This window comes from Lactuca serriola, chromosome 8, assembly GCF_051521515.1.
Source record: "Lactuca serriola cultivar US96UC23 chromosome 8, Lser_US96UC23_V15, whole genome shotgun sequence".
Lineage (NCBI taxonomy): Eukaryota > Viridiplantae > Streptophyta > Magnoliopsida > Asterales > Asteraceae > Lactuca > Lactuca serriola.
Genome location: NC_136415.1, coordinates 299,703,270 through 299,722,714, shown reverse-complemented (window position 1 = coordinate 299,722,714; position 19,445 = coordinate 299,703,270). Strand labels below are relative to the sequence as shown.

The 19,445-nt window shown below is 41.8% G+C and overlaps 1 protein-coding gene and 1 pseudogene across 1 annotated transcript; one reads left to right on the top strand and one right to left on the bottom strand.

The window, feature by feature from the left end:
• Positions 1-210: 210 nt before the first annotated feature.
• Positions 211-1,119, bottom strand: LOC145071266 (uncharacterized). The gene has a single exon (XM_079018179.1). It carries the CDS (start codon positions 905-907, stop codon positions 401-403), a length of 507 nt encoding a protein of 168 aa, XP_078874305.1. The 5' UTR covers positions 908-1,119; the 3' UTR covers positions 211-400.
• Positions 1,120-5,793: 4,674 nt separating this feature from the next.
• LOC145068211 (receptor-like protein EIX2) lies at positions 5,794-14,657 on the top strand (annotated as a pseudogene).
• Positions 14,658-19,445: the final 4,788 nt, after the last annotated feature.

The following is a 19,445-nucleotide window of genomic DNA, read 5'->3' as shown; positions in this document are numbered from 1 at the left end:
AGAATTGTTTGTATATATACATTGTTTAGTTGAAATTCAATCAAAGTCACTGTTTCAAAACTTCGTAAATTGATAATGATCAAAATTTATTTTAAAACATTTTTTGATTTAATAAACATATTTTTGTTGTTTACATAAAAAAAACATTTTTTGATGTAATAATTTCGTTTTTATCATTTTTTTTTTCTGTTGAGATATTGTTCCCATGGCTTATACAAGAAAAAACAAATCGATGTTTGTATTACGTTACGAACTTTTTACAATAAAACGGTTAACAAGATTTAATGCATTCAAATCAAATTCAACCCAGTTAACCTATTTGACCTATTAGAAAGAAATAACAAAATAATTAACAAAATAAAAAAAAAATCTTTATACAATCTTTTGTTTGGTACAAACGCTAACCACCCAAACTGAGATAAACCGAGGTCGCAATACCGACGGCGTAAACTCCGATCACCGTCCCAACGACCTGCATCCCTGACCGCGTCGCAACACCAATTCCGACAATCCCAGCAACACCGACAGGCACCTTCAGTAGAACATCCTTCCCGGCGTTGGAAACGATGGCATCTGAGTAAAGATCCATAGCGAACTCCTTGAACGCCGCTTCCCCAAGCGTGACGATTTCATCTCCGTCATCATCCGGGAGGGCTTTTTGGATCGCTTTGTCGATTTGGGAACGGGTGGGAGGGGAAGTTACCCATTTATCGATCAAAGGGAGGTGCAGATCTGAAAGGGTTTGGTAGAGACTGTCGGAAGCTGAAACGAGTTGGTAGCGGGGGATGCCCGGGAAAGTTTGTTGGGCGAGAGAGAGAAACTGTTGGTAGACTGTTTCGCACGCTGAGCTGAATTCCGGTGAGTCTCGTAGTTTTCCGGCGACCCGTTTTGATGAAGATAACCCCATATTCCTTTTGACAAAATCCGAATGAAACTCCTCAAGAATTACAGTCGAACAAAACTAAACAGTATAATCACAAGATTTCAGAGAATAACTTGTGAGAAGAAACTATATCAAAAACTAAGTATAAACATAAAATCTTAAACAACTAGAGAATTACACAGATGATCGAAATAGTAAATGAGCTGTTTCACTTGGAACTAACTCTGCTTTGCACATTATATATTCCGGGTCGAAACACTTTGTATTCCGGGTTGGAATACCCGCGTGTTCTCTTCTCCTTTTATCAAATTAAACGAGGCGCAGCCCACAAGAAGAAAATGTTGCACTTTCAGCCCTTCACATGAAAACTCACTTCATCAGTAGTCCTGATAGATTCCTCTTTATTCCTCATTCCATAACACGTTACATACTTATCTGTAACACGTTACACAGATACTATTAAATGAAAATATAACAATTCACATATTTAAACATATTCTCCAATAAGATTTTGCTTGGTATATATACACATAAAGATTGTGATTGTTGCAACTAAAATGAATAAAAACCTTAAAGACATAAGTTCTAGCATGGAATGATAATTGGAACGGTTATTTCTTGAATAATTTTTAAGATTTGTTATAGCTATCATGTTATAGATCTGTACATTAGAGGGTTTCGATAATTTCTTCATTTTGTTTGAGACTTGATTGTTGGCAATACACATCATTGATATTTGAAACATTTTCTTTTTGTATGTTCTTGTTTACAACTATATGGGTTAAATGCAATAAAGAGCAACATGCTATTATTGGACAGTTTTATATGTTCTTGTTTACAACTATATGGGTTAAATGCAATAAAGAGCAACATGTTATTATTGGACAATTTTTTTATAATATAATTTCTTAATAAGAATAAAATTTGAAAGTACACTACTACTTTAAATCTGGTACATTTCATAAAACAAAATGTAACTCGTTTCCATTTATTACAAGGGTCGGAAGTTTCATGTCTAACAAAAATTTGAACTTAAAGTTACATAAATTATCCTCTCGGGGTTTGACAAATCAACTTTGTTAATCATTTAAAGATATTTTAAATTATCTTTGATTTCTTGGTAACGTAAATGCTTCAAATTCTTTGTTTTATTTAATTGATATTTTATGAAGAATTGTGGCCGGAACTACAATTGTGTATGCAATGGGTAATAGACTTGGTCAAGAAGCACTTATTTTGAACAAGAGAAAAAGAAAAAGAGTAGCACCACAAGAATAGAAGTCTATCATTGACTTCCAAGTCTTTCATGGCCATAAGATACTCTTCATTTATAAATCAACTAGTTTTTTCTTCATAACAACCCATCACTTCATCTTATAACAATCCATCTTTCTACATCTCTTCTTTTCTAATGTCTAAAAAATCTGAGTTAGGGTTCATTATGGGGAATCAGAGGGGTTTGGGGCTCCATCTCATTTCCATATGTTTGTTTTTTATTGCAGCCACATATACCTGTTGCGGTGATGGAAATATCAGTGTCGTTTGCTCTGAGAAAGAGAGAGTTGCTCTTCTCAAGTTCAAACATAGTGTAAGAGATGACCTTGAAATGTTGTTGTAACACCCCAAAGTTTGGAAAGCCAAGAAAAGAAAGAAAACTTCAAGTTTAGGGGAGACTCGGCGAGTCCATAGAGGGACTCGGCGAGTCCGAGCGAGATCCGGGTTGTGGTGGAAGCGACCGACTCGGCGAGTCGGCCAAGGAGACTTGACGAGTTGGGTCTGATCGAGGAAAACCCTAAATCCGGGACTTGGAGCCTATTTAAGCGTCTCATTCTCTTTCCTAGGGTTCCTTTACTGCCTCTTTATCCCCCAGAATATCAACCCTAGCCGCCAAATCTGTTTTTGAGCTAGATCTTGCATTTAAGGGTGCACTAAAAGATTGGAGAAGGAAGAAAAGCCTTGGAAGTGCAAGAAGGGACTATAGATCCGAGATTGAGAAGACATTTCAGATCAATTGGAGGTAATAAGCTGTTGTTTGGAATCCCTTTGCATCTAGATCTATTCTTATGTATGAGTTTTGGTCATTGTTGGTATGATATGTAACCATTTCGAGTTGGAGGTTCAGATCTGAGGTTGCTACCTCAGATCCATGTTGGTTTTGGTCTTGAATCCCCTAAAGTATCAACCCTTGGTACGTTGAAGAAGCATGTTTGCCATAAACCCTAGTTTAGTGTGTTTTGAGCATAAATCTCTCAATCTACACGTAAAGTTTGCCACTTTACGTGGGGAATAGGCCCTAGAAGTATGGATCTATGAGTTGGAAGTTCTATTTGGCTCGAAAAGCCACTGCATGGATTGAGGACTGGATAGACTCGGCGAGTCCTTCGAGTGGACTCGGCGAGTATCTTGAAGATGAGGAGGAACTCGACGAGTAGGATGAACAGCTCGTCGAGTCGGTTGAAGTTAGGCATGGACTCGGCGAGTTGGACGAGAAACTCGACGAGTTGGTTGAAGATTGTCTTGGACTCGGCGAGTCTGTTCTTGGACTCGGCGAGTCAGATCGCGAAACCCTAAACCCTTTGAGTTGAGACTCGAATAAGTGAGTCGGGTGGTGACTCAGCGAGTTGGACAGGACAGGACTTGGAGCTAGTTGGACTCGGCGAGTCATAGACTGACTCGGCGAGTCGGGTCGCGAATAAGAAACACCCTGAGCTTATGAACTCGGCGAGTCTTTAGGAAGACTCGGCGAGTAGGGTTGACCTGGAAGGTTGACTTTGACCAGGATTTTGACCTTGACCAGAGTTGACCTAGTGACCTTTGGAGGTCAGTTGGACTAAGTGTTATATTGGCTTTTGAAGCTCGAAGAGCTAGTGAAGCAGCAGTTCGGAGTCAGAGGTTAGGTAGCAGTCAAAAGGATTAGCAGCATCAGTTCAGCAGTCTCAGGTGAGTTTCCTTCCAGTAGGAACGGGTCTAAGGCCACAATGCCGGCCCGTTTAGCTAGCAGTAGTTTTCGGATGTTGATCTGATTCAGTAGTTAGTATGTTTGATGCCTTTGTGGCTCAAACAGGATTTATGTGTTATGTGTTCCGGGCTACGGCCCGATGTAGTATGCAATATATGTGAGTTTATGCCAGTTGATATATTATGATATGCTGTGTTCAGTTAGCTTCGGACTTCGGTCCGATGGAGGGGACAAGGTCCCAGACAGTTAGCTTCGGACTTCGGTCCGATGGAGGGGACAAGGTCCCAGACAGTCAGCTTCGGACTTCGGTCCGATGGAGGGGGCAAGGCCCCAGTTAGTTAGCTTCGGACTTCGGTCCGATGGAGGGGGCAAGGCCCCAGTCAGTTAGCTTCGGACTTCGGTCCGATGTCAGCTTCGGACTTTGGTTCGATGTAGGGGGCAAGGCCCCGTTAGTCCGGACTTCGGTCCGATGCAGTGGGCAAGGCCCAATATGTGCTTTATATGTTTTTGTGTGATATGTGGTAGATTGGGGGAGCTCACTAAGCTTCGTGCTTACGGTTTTCAGTTTTGGTTTCAGGTACTCGGTTTTCAAAAAAGGAGCTCGGGAAGATTGCAGAGCACACACCATAGTCAGTTAGCCTGGGAATGTTTGACTCTGATAATGATATTATGTTTTGAAATTAACACTCAAAAGTTATGTTTGACTTATGATACGTTGTTATAAATCTATTTTAGTAATGTTTTAAAAGAAATTTTTAGTCATGATTTTTGGGTCGTTACAAGTTGGTATCAGAGCCTTGGTTTGAGGGATTCGGGCGCACTCCTGAGTGTGTCTGAACTCAAACTAAGGAAGTGGTATATAGTTTTCAAAAGAAAAAAATCATAGTTACAAAAGAATTTTGAGAAAAGCAAACAATTTTTTTAGAAAAAGCAAAAAGAGTTTTGAAAAGAGAAAAGGGTGTGGTGCATGCAATCAGCCGAGCTCAAGTAAGTACTCCCAATTTACCCATACAAGTTATGTTATTATTTTCAGTATCAGTTTCAGTATCAGTTTCAGTATCAGTTTCAGTTTCAGTTTCAGTTCCAGCTTCAGTAGAACAACATGCTAGAATAGGACTAAGGATCTAGGATGATGCCTTATGTGCCTGCTTTATGTGTTCCAGCTTGATGAGAATTGCTGCTAGTAATGAGTAGACAGTAGTAGGATAGCCTGTGTAGGTTATGCCTGATAGTATGAGCTTAGCATTATATGCTAGTGCAGTTTCTTATTATGAGAATTGTTTTTCCTGAGTATGTTTCCCTTATCCGAATGCTGCTTGCTTTGTGCTTTGTGGGACTCTGAGTAGTGGGAGTTAGCCATTAGGTGAATACGTCACATCACATGTGAGCAGGGTTGAATAATCTCAGAGTGCTGGATTTGGCCCTACTGCGCAGCTCTCGTTTGAGTCCAACCGTTGTAGGGACGAGACTTTTACTCGAAGGATTATCCAAGCCTCATTACATGTGATGGTATTCAGGTGGTGGCTAATTGGCATTACAATGAGGCCTTCAGCAGCTGAGGACTGGTTTGAGTAGAGTCAGAAGTTCCCTAGGGCAAGCCTGGGATGAGAGCCGCAGAGATTAGTAGTAGAGGAAAGGGGATTTGGTGGAGTTGAGGTAACTCTTGAGGAAAGTGTGGATAGATGTGGAAGGTAGTAGGGGCCCATACTACTGGAAGCAGAGGATCCGTACTCGATTCAAGAGGGGCCAAGACGAAACCAGGAAATGGTGTAGTGAGTGAGAAATCCCTCAGCAGTAGGGTGTAAATTGACTAGGATTTTGTTATATTTTCAGCATGGTGACATTGCGCGAGCTACCAGTTAGCAGTTCAGGCATCGAGGGGGGATCTAGCTCGGGTTTTGGAGCCGGGCAGCTTGATGATCAGATGAGGGATTTCATTTCCGCAGAGATCATGCGCAACATCATCAATCAGACTCCAGTAATTTTCGGTTCGGTTAGAGAGGCCATCATGGAGCTTATGGACAGCCGACTTAAGGCCTTAGGGGCCGGGGCAGTTTCAGGACAGTTTGGGGCTCATCTAGAGCCCGATTCTCATGGATCCCAGGGATCCATCAGGGAGGGGAGTCCCATTTTTAGCACTTGTCATCCGGGGTCGGGAGTGAGTGGTCCACCTTACCCCCAAGAGGGTTCCCTGCAGGATTGGATTGCTGCAGAGGTTTCGCAGGCTCTCCAGGAAGAGTTACCAAACACCATTGGGCGTATCACCGATAGTGTGGTCAACGGGATTGAAAGGCGGACCTCAGCTGTCCAGGCAATGGGTGAAATGGTCACTATGACCCATGAGCGGGAGATTGGCTCGGATAGTCAGCTTAGGAAGAGGAAGCGGTCTTCCGGTCTAGTTAGGCAAGATGGGCAGTCGGACACTGTCGTAGTGGATGTCAGGGGCCCGCAAGGTCGAGATAGTTGCATGAGGGAGAAGGGAGCACGGGCTGGCGTGCGCAGCAAGTCTAAATGCAGCAGATGCGGATGGAAGGGTCACAAACGTCAGGAATGCACAGTAGAAGTAGAGTTATGCCATCGTTGTCATCAGCCTGGCCATGTTAGGGTGAACTGCCCTGTTCAGCGGTTGGGACAGCCTCATTGTCATAGTAGAGTTCGTAAGTCAGAGGGATTTGAGGATCCTTCAGAGCAGGTTGCAGGTATGATTCTTTTCCTTCTATTTTATTATTCATAATATTATTGCTATGTTGCTGCATTGATGTCAATAAACTTATGTGTTGTGTTATGGTGTGGTTTGTTTGTGATTATGTTATATGCCATTTGCATACCTCGGAAAATTGGTTGGTGGTTAGGGGATGTGCTATTATGAAGAAGGTTTCGGAGGATGCAGTAACCGTAGCATGGTTGGGAGAGATTTGGTTCGTTTCGCTAGTTCGGTGCGATTAGTGTTTGGGATGGATTGGTTAGACCCCTAGCTATGGCAGGCTTGGGTTCCTTAGCAGAATGATCATGGAATGGCAGCAAAGATCGGGATCTCTTTTGAGTATCAAGCGATAAGGGGTAAGCAAGATCGAAGTGGGGGAGAATCCTCCGAGTGTGCCCAGGTAAGAGCACGCATACCCAGAGCGAGTATGTGGCCTCCGGGAAGGAAAGGAAGTAGTTCATCGTTTGATGGACTAAGGATTCAGGGTTAGGAGTTTGGGAAACTCCCCACTAGTTAGCGCGTGCGAACGAGATGGTCGGAAGCTGGTTGAGAATCCAAGATTGGAGGACCACCTGTAGGGGCTCAAGTGAGTCGGAATGAGGATCCTGAGAACGAGTAGCAAGAGATGTTTTCATATTAGTAGCCAGTGTCAGCGTCAGCATGCAGGATTGTGTAGATTCAGGAGTAGAAAATGTGGAAACTTCCCAACAATAGCTTCTTGTATCCGGATTAGTAGACGGTTGATTTGGGAACCAAGCCGAAGAATTTCTCGACGAAGCGCTAAGAATATCAAGGATATAAGATGTTGAGGTTGATGCAGTATTCGAAGACTGAGGGCTGTTTTGAGGAATCAAGATGAGGAATCACTAGCGGGACTAGGGATAGTCAGGATGTCCTCGGGACAAGCAGTAGTAGTGTTGTAAGTCTGCGGGGGTAGCCGTAGCATTCACTAGCAGTCAGGTAGTAGTAGTGTTGTAAGTCTGCGGGGGTAGCCGTAGCATTCACTAGCAGTCAGGTAGTAGTAGTGTTGTAAGTCTGCGGGGGTAGCCGTAGCATTCACTAGCAGTCAGGTAGTAGTAGTGTTGTAAGTCTGCGGGGGTAGCCGTAGCATTCACTAGCAGTCAGGTAGTAGTAGTGTTGTAAGTCTGCGGGGGTAGCCGTAGCATCCTCTAGCAGCCAGATAGTATTAGAGAGTTGTAAGTCCGCGAGCGTAGTCGCAGCCTTTTATCAGATTGGTAGGTAGCATGAGCGCGTGTTAGACACGGGAAAGCAGTAGTACCCACCAGTTCGGGTGCAGCAGTGAGGATATGGGAATCCACGGGTTAGATTTCGGATTTCCCCAAATGGATCAGTTATGGCTAGGTCATCAATTTGGGCTATAGATCGTCACATCAGTTATGAGATCAGAGTAGCAGTGGACCGTTGGGGTTCAAGTATGTTGCGGGCTACCGTCAGTCTGGGAGCCATCATGTTGTTAGTCGTGGAATTGATGATGTCAGGATGTGACGTATGGACCCAATCGGTTGGATCGGAAGGTTGCTAGAGCCACAGTGACAAGATAACTAGTGGAAACTAGTCCTAGAGGAAGATTTCGTTCAGAAGTCGTGGAAGCGACTAAGTGAGGAGTCCCTTGACTCCACAGTTGGGTTGGAGTTCAGTGTTACAGCCAGTTCAGTGTTTCAGGCAGCTCAGTGTTTCAGGCAGCTCAGTGTTTCAGTCAGCTCAGTGTTTCAGGCAGCTCAGTGTTTCAGTTAGTTCAGTGTTTCAGGCCGTTCAGCGTTTCAGTCGTTTCAGCGTTTCAGGCAATTTAGTGTTTCAGGCATGTTCAGTATTGCAGGCAGTTCAGTGTTTGGAAGGTTTCAGGGTTTTGGGTCAGTATTGTATTTGTGTTGGAATGTAAGTGCTGACGATATGGTTGGTTGATTTGGAAATGGCAAGTCCCTCTCAGTAGGATCAGTTGAGCCTTTTGCCGAGTATAAGTGATCTGTAAGGATAGCTAGGCAGGTAGCTTTTCATGCAGGAGGGAAGACTCGAGTTAGTAGGAGATGAGTAATCAGGTGGGATAAAAGCAAGCTGGTTCCAGCAGCATCGTTTCAGTATGAGCGGCAGAATGGATAGAACAGTTATAGATAGTCGAAGTATCTTCAGGAGTCACTGGAATAGACTTGGAGTTTGCGATGGAGTGTAGTGACCGGTGGGAGTCCGATAACTCAGATATCGGGAGATTGGTTAGACCAGAGTAGTCTCAGTGCATCCGGTAGGCAGCAGGATTTTTCGTCGAAGGAAGTAACGTTGAGGAAATTATGGAAAAGAGAAGGATTCAGTATGTTCCAACGGTAATGATCGGCGTGCTGAGTGGCTGGAGTGACGGACAAAAGGGTGTTAGATTTTCCAGACAGAGAATTGGAGGCAGTTCGCAGGCAGTTGGTCATAGCATACTTCGAGGACGAAGTTTAGTTTAAGTGGGGGAGAGTTGTAACACCCCAAAGTTTGGAAAGCCAAGAAAAGAAAGAAAACTTCAAGTTTAGGGGAGACTCGGCGAGTCCATAGAGGGACTCGGCGAGTCCGAGCGGGATCCGGGTTGTGGTGGAAGCGACCGACTCGGCGATTCGGCCAAGGAGACTCGACGAGTTGGGTCTGATCGAGGAAAACCCTAAATCCGGGACTTGGAGCCTATTTAAGCGTCTCATTCTCTTTCCTAGGGTTCCTTTACTGCCTCTTTATCCCCCAGAATATCAACCCTAGCCGCCAAATCTGTTTTTGAGCTAGATCTTGCATTTAAGGGTGCACTAAAAGATTGGAGAAGGAAGAAAAGCCTTGGAAGTGCAAGAAGGGACTATAGATCCGAGATTGAGAAGACATTTCAGATCAATTGGAGGTAATAAGCTGTTGTTTGGAATCCCTTTGCATCTAGATCTATTCTTATGTATGAGTTTTGGTCATTGTTGGTATGATATGTAACCATTTCGAGTTGGAGGTTCAGATCTGAGGTTGCTACCTCAGATCCATGTTGGTTTTGGTCTTGAATCCCCTAAAGTATCAGCCCTTGGTACGTTGAAGAAGCATGTTTGCCATAAACCCTAGTTTAGTGTGTTTTGAGCATAGATCTCTCAATCTACACGTAAAGTTTGCCACTTTACGTGGGGAATAGGCCCTAGAAGTATGGATCTATGAGTTGGAAGTTCTATTTGGCTCGAAAAGCCACTGCATGGATTGAGGACTGGATAGACTCGGCGAGTCCTTCGAGTGGACTCGGCGAGTATCTTGAAGATGAGGAGGAACTCGACGAGTAGGATGAACAGCTCATCGAGTCGGTTGAAGTTAGGCATGGACTCGGCGAGTTGGACGAGAAACTCGACGAGTTGGTTGAAGATTGTCTTGGACTCGGCGAGTCTGTTCTTGGACTCGGCGAGTCAGATCGCGAAACCCTAAACCCTTTGAGTTGAGACTCGAATAAGTGAGTCGGGTGGTGACTCAGCGAGTTGGACAGGACATGACTTGGAGCTAGTTGGACTCGGCGAGTCATAGACTGACTCGGCGAGTCGGGTCGCGAATAAGAAACACCCTGAGCTTATGAACTCGGCGAGTCTTTAGGAAGACTCGGCGAGTAGGGTTGACCTGGAAGGTTGACTTTGACCAGGATTTTGACCTTGACCAGAGTTGACCTAGTGACCTTTGGAGGTCAGTTGGACTAAGTGTTATATTGGCTTTTGAAGCTCGAAGAGCTAGTGAAGCAGCAGTTCGGAGTCAGAGGTTAGGTAGCAGTCAAAAGGATTAGCAGCATCAGTTCAGCAGTCTCAGGTGAGTTTCCTTCCAGTAGGAACGGGTCTAAGGCCACAATGCCGGCCCGTTTAGCTAGCAGTAGTTTTCGGATGTTGATCTGATTCAGTAGTTAGTATGTTTGATGCCTTTGTGGCTCAAACAGGATTTATGTGTTATGTGTTCCAGGCTACGGTCCGATGTAGTATGCAGTATATGTGAGTTTATGCCAGTTGATATATTATGATATGCTGTGTTCAGTTAGCTTCGGACTTCGGTCCGATGGAGGGGACAAGGTCCCAGACAGTTAGCTTCGGACTTCGGTCCGATGGAGGGGACAAGGTCCCAGACAGTCAGCTTCGGACTTCGGTCCGATGGAGGGGGCAAGGCCCCAGTTAGTTAGCTTCGGACTTCGGTCCGATGTCAGCTTCGGACTTCGGTCCGATGGAGGGGGCAAGGCCCCAGTCAGTTAGCTTCGGACTTCGGTCCGATGTCAGCTTCGGACTTTGGTTCGATGTAGGGGGCAAGGCCCCGTTAGTCCGGACTTCGGTCCGATGCAGTGGGCAAGGCCCAATATGTGCTTTATATGTTTTTGTGTGATATGTGGTAGATTGGGGGAGCTCACTAAGCTTCGTGCTTACGGTTTTCAGTTTTGGTTTCAGGTACTCGGTTTTCAAAAGAAGAGCTCGGGAAGATTGCAGAGCACACACCATAGTCAGTTAGCCTGGGAATATTTGACTCTGATAATGATATTATGTTTTGAAATTAACACTCAAAAGTTATGTTTGACTTATTATACGTTGTTATAAATCTATTTTAGTAATGTTTTAAAAGAAATTTTTAGTCATGATTTTTGGGTCGTTACAGTTGTCATCATGGGTTGGCAATGATTGTTGCAGATGGGGAAGCATCCAGTGTGACACTGTCACTGGAAATGTGGAAAGCCTTTATCTCAGAGGAGATGAAGGCTACTTAGTTGGTAATGAGGTGAACGCTTCTTTAGCGGAGTTGAAGCATCTGAAACACTTGGACCTGAGTGGGAATGATTTCCAAGGAAGTCGGATCCCAAAGTTCATTGGATCATTGAAACAGCTGATCTACCTCAATCTCTCTAATGTTGGTTTTGAAGGTATTATTCCTCATAACATTGGAAACCTTTCTAATTTAAAGCTTTTTGATCTCAGTTGGAATGGAGGGCTAGTAGCAGATGATATGGCATGGACTTCTGGCCTTTCTTCACTTAAGCATCTCGTCTTGAGTTCAGTAGATCTTGGAAGAGCACAAAACATGGACATGCTGTTTTACATGATTCCCTCTTTAAAAGAGTTAAGTTTGTCAGATTGTGGACTTTCCAATGCTGATCTTGGTCCTTCTCTTAATTCAAGTAAAATACTTCGCAACATCAAACACCTGGATCTTAGTAACAATTATTTCCAAGGCCCACTCCCTGGATTTTTTCAAAACATGTCATCCCTAACATTCCTCGATCTTTCATCCTTTAATCTTAGTTTGACATGGAACTTTGCAAACTTTCTAAGCACAATCCCTTCTTTATCAGAGCTGCATCTGTCAGATTGTGGACTCGATAAGACACATCTATCTTCTCCTCATCTTAATTTTAGTAGACTCTTTAACATCCACCACTTGGATCTCAGCAGAAATTCAATTGAAGGTGCATTTCCTTCTGTTTTCACAAACATGAGTTCCCTAAGAGTCCTTGATCTCTCAGGAAACATGTTGAATTCTTGGGTTCCTGTTATGCCTAACCTTATACATCTCGATCTTTCTGGTAACGATTTTAAGCAGATAGGGGATTTTGGAATCTGGAGACAGTGTCACCTGAAACACTTGGGTGCATCATACAATCATTTTAAAATAGAAATGATTGAATCAACAGAAAACATAACAGAATGCTTCCAATATGCTTTGGAATGGTTGCATTTAAGTTCATGTTCAAATGGTACAATTCTAGATCCAATTGCAAGACTAGCCAATTTAAGAGGTATAGATTTATCGAGCAGCAGTTTGACAGGTCAAATCCCCGAATCTCTAGGAAGATTAAAATATTTAGAAGTGTTGGATCTTTCCTCTAACCAGTTAACCGGTCCCATTCCTACATTCCTTGGAAATATTTCTGAACTTGATCTTTCTTTTAATCAATTGAATGGTTCAATTCCGGAATCCTTTGGAAATCTAGCAGCTTTAACACATTTGCATCTAAGTTCCAATCGGTTAACGGGCCCAATCCCATCATCTTTAGGAGGACTTGCTTCATTACAAACAGTTTGGTTGTATTCAAATTTGTTAAATGGAACTATTCCAGCCTCAATTGGGCAACTTGCCAAACTTCGTTATCTGGATTTCTCCAACAATTCTTTAGAAGGAGTAGTTTCTGAAGCCCATTTTGCCAACTTTTTTATGTTGAAGTACTTGGATACTTCTTCTAACACCAAGTTGACATTCAATGTTTCACGTGACTGGAGGCCTCCATTTCAATTGGTATTTCTTCGTCTTAAATCCTGTACTATCGGAACTGAATTTCCGCATTGGATTCGAAGCCAAAGGAAACTTAATGTGTTGGATTTGTCAAAGGCTCAAATTACGGGACCTCTACCGACATGGTTGAGGAAGATGCCCATCATTCCTTGCTTAGATCTCTCCCACAACAAACTCAGCGGACCTTTGACAAACCTTCCTAATGCGGCAACTTATGGTGGGTATGGATTTGTTTCAGTATTATTTCTGGAAAATAACTTTTTCAATGAGTCTATTCCAAGGTCGTTGTGCATAAGGATAGATCTGGAATATCTTGATCTTTCCAAAAATAGGTTAACCGGTAAAATTCCCAAGTGTCTTGAGAATATGAAAAGGTTGTATACCATGATACTTAGCTCAAATCAGTTATCTGGTGTCATTCCAAGCTCTGTAGCTCTTAATTCATTACATCGGTTAAACTTGAATGACAACGACTTTATTGGTGAACTTCCTCGAGAATTGGAGAATTTACGGGTTTTAAGTATCTTAGATTTGGGTGATAATAGATTGTCTGGAAATATACCTGAATGGGTCGGAAAAAAACTTACATATTTGGTAGTTTTGAGGTTACACAAAAATAACTTTACAGGAAGAATTCCCGAGTCTTTGTGCAAATCATCAAATCTTCAAATTTTGGATTTGGCACACAACAACTTAGAAGGAACCATCCCTATTTGTCTACGAAATTTGAAAGCTATGGTTAGTAATAGCGGATCAGGGCACATCGATTACTCTCTCGACCATGATGTGAATGTTGATCAGGTCATGAAAGGTGTTGATCTTGAATACACAAAAACTTGGTATATGGTTTATAACATGGACCTGTCAAGCAATAAACTTGTTGGAGAAATACCAGTGGAGCTAACTGCACTTTCCAAGTTGGTGGGTCTCAATTTGTCTAATAATCATCTCACTGGCTATATTCCAGACAACATTGGAAACATGATGAATTTATTTTTCTTGATTTATCTAGAAACGAACTGATTGGGATGATCCCTCCAAGCATGACAACTTTGACCTTTTTGAGTCATTTGAATTTGTCACACAACAACTTGTCGGGACGAATACCAACAGGAAGGCAACTGCAGACCCTGATTGATCCATCAATATATGAAGGGAACAAAGATCTAAGTGGACCTCCATTGTGTAACAATTGCCCAAATTGGGACAACCCAACAACAACAGGCAAGAAGAAATACAAAGCAGCTGAAGAGTCTTACGCAAACATAATTTGTGGTTTTGCAACAGGGTTTTGCGGCATTATTGGAGTTCTGTTGTTCAAGAAACAGTGGAGACGGAATCTTTTTATGTTTGCTGAAGAAACCATGGACACAATTTACGTTGCAGTTGTGGTAAGAGTTAGAAAGATGAAGATATTGAGGAAGAGAAACCACATAGAGCCTATGGAATGCACATAATGATTAATTGTTTTTTTGCTTAATAATACTGTGCTTTTTATACTACTATTTGGATTTATATTTGTAATATGGATGTTATGAAAAGGTAACTTTCTTGAAATTTTCATTCAATATGATATATATACAAGAGCATGTATATAGGTAGATTAGATTACTATTTAATTAAAAAATCCATGATTGGTAAATTTTCAAAGAAAAGTGGTTCAACCAGGTAAATATAAAGTTCAAAGCAGAGCTAGTGTAGTGAGAGAGCTCATTTGTTTTTTCGATCATCTGTGTGTGATACACAAATTATTCTCTAATTCTCTGAAATCTTGTGATTATATTGTTTAGTTTTGTTCGTCTATAGTTCTTGAGGAGCTCCATTTTAGATTTAAAACGGATTTTGTTAAAAGGAATATGGGGTTATTTTCATTAACGACAATATATATGGGTTAAATACTTAAATGCAATAAATATATAGCAACATTCTTTCATTGATTTGAATGTCAACATGGTGTTAGAAGAAGTATCCAAGTACCTCAACAGTGAAAGGTTAGCAAAACGAGCTTCAAAAACTACGGCTAATAGGTTCTTACAAAAATCTAGAGAATGGAGTTTGGCAATTCAGACTGTTGTTGGTATGGGTCCATCAACCAATTAGAACTTAGATTCAAATGTGTTAAAGCTACTAGATGTTCAAAGGATTTTGAAATTTAATCATTTAATTGATTAAAAGAAAGGTCAAGTTCGCATATATATTGAAGGAATGTAGGAATGGGACTGGCTAAGCCATTATGAGATAGATTTAGTACTTCTAAGTATCTAAATCTTCCAAGTGGTTATGGAATTGTACGACTTGAACAAATACACCAATTCAACCATTCCAAAGCATATTGGGACAGTGATTCATTTTTTTGGAGAATAAGTATTTTTTATTTCAAAATGATTGTTTGATGCATTCAGTTAGTTGTTTCAAGTAACACTCTAAAGATTCCAACAACCACAATCTTCTTAGACTCGTTACCAAAAATGGTAAAGCTCTAGAAGTCTAGGAAAAATAGGAACGATGAACTCAACATGTTTCCCGAGAGGTTAAGGACTTAGCTTATGTTTGTGAAAATAGATGGAAATACACCTTCCATTGAATTTCAACCAAGATCCATGTGTTGGACGTTAGAAAGTGTTCAGAAATTAAGATGAGGGGAAGATAAGTGCATCATATCGAGCCCACAATGTGACAAATGTAGCTCTGATAAAGAAGGGATCATGTTTAGCAAGTTTGCAAAGTTCCATGCCAAAATAAGATTTAAGTATGAAAGATTGAGGAATGTTACATGTTTTGGAGAAAGCCAAGGAGTGAACCGTGTAAAGAATTGCCACCTAGATCAAGGTGTTTGAAGTTGGCAAGTATTCAACAAGAATTAAGAAAAGGACCAAAATCAGCATTGGAAAATGCACCATCCGACTATTAGCCGAATATATTTATTTTAATAAATGAAAGTTTTTTTACCACATGTCACACTATCATTCAATTTGTCAAATGTCATTTTTTGGTTATTTTGTAACGCTCTAAAATTTTCAGTTAAAATTTTCATTTTTAATTCTCAAAATATTACTCATAATTCCAAATCATCACATAAATTGTAATTTATTTTAAAAACAACATCAGAGTATCCCAAAATCCTCAAATCTCTATAAGCCGACACATGTGTACAATCGAGCCTTCGCCTTCCCGAAATCTACAGGAGTACCTGAAACACATATCACATAACACGGTAAGCACAAAGCTTAGTGAGTTCCTCAAAATACCACACACAAAATAATTAACCTCTCATGGCTTTGTGTCCATAAGGACCCTCTGGTCATGTGTCTCAGTGAAGACCCCCCGGTCTCACGGCTCGGGTTGGACCCTCTGGTCCTATCTCAATAATACACAGGATAATATACAGCATAGATCACAAAACAGAATGCATGATATCACATATCTCAATATAGGCACATAAGATCAACATATACACATAATAAATTAAAAACATAAGTCACAAAGACAGTATGGATGATAAAACATATCACAGTATAATCAAATAAGACGCTTTAGTCCATAATGTACTAAGACCCTCTGATCAATAGTGTAAACAAGACCCTCTGGTCTGTAACTCAATAAAGACCCTCCGGTCGCACAGTGTTACCACTCAGGTATGTATAGTGAGAGACTCACCTCGCAGTGTAAAGCAATGTATCCTACACTTGAGTTGCTGGTCTAGACTCCACCTACACGTATCACAATCATCTCTACTTAACAATTATATAAAATGTTAAGATGTTCTCCAAAGTCCACAACTTGATCCAACCCTAAAAGTCAATGGAAGTCAACACTCAAGTCAACAGTCCATGTTGACTCAACTCATCGAGTGTAGCTCATGAACTCGTCGAGGACCTCAGAACTCAGTAAATTGCAAAAACCTGAGTCAACTTGCCGAGTTGCTAACCAACTTGTCGAGTCCATGCAACATCCATAAGACCAGGAAAAACCACAACTACTCGTTGAGTTATCCCATCAACTCATCAAGGTCACTCTGAATCCAAAGACGGGTAAAACCCTCTCAACTCGTGGAGTTGTCTCACCCACTTGCTGAGTCTGTAACGCGTCCAGACCATTGGGGTAAACCCTAATCAACTCGTCGAGTTGGCTCATCAACTCATCGGGTCCATTAAGTCCATTTCTCATTCATACGATTTTAAGTAGAAATAAGGTCCCATACTCTAGATTTAGCCTTCTAAGGCTGAAGTAGCACATAAAGTTGCAAGATCTACATCTATGCATGGAATCTAGGGCTCAAAATGCCAAAACAAGCTCTATAGAGGGTCTAAAGCATGAAAGTGTAACAGCCTGGATTTCCAGGTATCGTTATGCTTATGATTTTGGTGTTTTGAGAGGGGACTCGGCGAGTTGGAGCTCAGACTCGCCGAGTAGGATCGCGGATCTGGTCGCGGGTTCGCGCCTGGACTCGGCGAGTCCGCGCTGTTTAGCGAAACCCTAACTTTCCAGGTTTGGGACGTATATAAAGGGGCCTTATGGCCGTCATTGTACACCCTAGTCCTTTGAGCGAAACCCTAAACCGAGTGTGAGCATCTGGAGCAAGGTAGAAGACCATTATTGATCTTGGAAGTGTTATTTTGCAAGGAGGAAGAGACTTAGTTAAGGGAACAACAGTAGAAGCTATATTCTGAGAGTTGGGGGCGCAGAGCAACGTTATTCAGGTAATATTTTCGATTTGTTCCCTTCTATGTTGATGTGTATATTGATTTAGGGTTTATTGAACCCTTTTGTGGCTAATCGAGTGCTCCCTTAGTCCCCCAAGCGATTGAAACCCTATATCTCGACCCTTGGAAGTCCAGAGTGTCCCTTGCCTGAGATTTTCGGGAATCAATGGAGGTTTTGGATTGGAATCCTTATGCCTTAGGTCACAACGTCAATTATGAGTTATGGGGTGTGTTATGAACACCGAAATAAGGACTTTACATGATGAACCAGTCTAGGAAGGCCAGAGCTATGAATTGTCGGATCAGATCTGACCTTAGAAACCAGTTTGAGCGGTTGCATGGCATGGACTCGCCGAGTCCGATGAACAGACTCGACGAGTAGCTTGAAGATTGCCTTAGAATGGTCCTGTCCGGGTTATGGGTTGGATCGGTGAGTCTGGGCGAGTTAGAGAGGGTTAACAGATGGTCTGAGTCGAACTGGGACTCGCCGAGTTGTTCTTCAGACTCGGCGAGTTGAGTCGGGGTGGCCCCGCGATTCTTCTAGGTGGAACTCTTCGAGTAAGGGGGGATGCTCGACGAGTAGAAAGGGAATCTTAGAGAGTTGGTGAAAACGTCTAGACTCGTCGAGTCGCCTTAGCGCTCGCTGAGTCCGGTCAAAGTTGACCGTTGACTGTTGGTCGTTGACCAGAGTGGACCTGTGTTGACTCCTTAGGGACAGTCAACCTTAGAGATATAAAGTGTTAACTAGGGACATAGGATGTTATAGGAGGATTAGAGCTTGGAGGATTGAGCACGAGGGATTCCCAGGATTCGTGAGATATCGAGACACGCGAGGTGAGTCTTCTCACTATACTTTACCTTGAGTAGGTAACCAGAGTTATGTGGTAGGGTATTTGTATGTTATGTATGTTATGTGTTGCACTGCATTATTCTATGTGATTTATGCTATGCGTGTTACAGACTTAGAACCTGAGGGTTCACAGAGTATGGGTGCACGGACCCACAGAGTTATAGCCTCGAGTGGCTAATATGTGTTACGTGGTATTTTGGGGAACTCACTAAGCTTTGTGCTTACAGTGTTGGTGTTATTTGTTTCAGGTACTAGTGAGGATCGTGGGAAGGCGCCGGCCTGATCAGTGCACACACGCGGGATTTTTACATTATTTGATCTTGGGATTTTTATATGTTATGAGATGAGTTACAAACAATGATGTTTTTGTGAATACTAAACAAATTATGTTTTTATAAAATGCGAAAAATTATTTTGAAATTCTCGGTATTACAGAAAGTCGGCCAATAGCTTGATAAAGCTTGCATCTCTGGGCCCAAGTGACCTCCAACTGTCCAGATATGTGGTCTCATAGCTCCCAACATGCTTACAACCACAAATGACTCAAAAAGAAGCTAGAAAAGGCCATAAACTCATACATGAGGAGATCTAATACTAGAGTGATCAAGGTAACAACTTGTTACATGAAATAGGATGCCAAAATCATGTAGATAACAGATCCTCTGCCTTCTCCTTGATCCAAGCTCCTGAATCCTCAAGCTTCTTCAAGAATTTCACCAAATAAAAACCTTAAGTCACACACACACACACACACTCAATGTAGGTTTTAGCTATTGGATTAGTGTCTAGGTCCATAACTATAATTGGTATGTACTTGACCCGATTGGCATGGTCCATTTGCATTGTATGGCATCAGAACAATTTGGATAGACTTTTGTGAGAAAAGGATAATTATGATTTGTTAATATATTATAAGTTCTAATTTAATAATACGAAATCATATTATTTAATTAGTATTGATCAAGAATTACGTTGGAATTAATTTTTTGATCAAAAGGAGACTAATTAAATATATGGGGATTGATTGTGTAAATCACTCATTCTTATATATGTAGGTTTATGATCCATAGTTCTTCATGTTGGGCTAAATC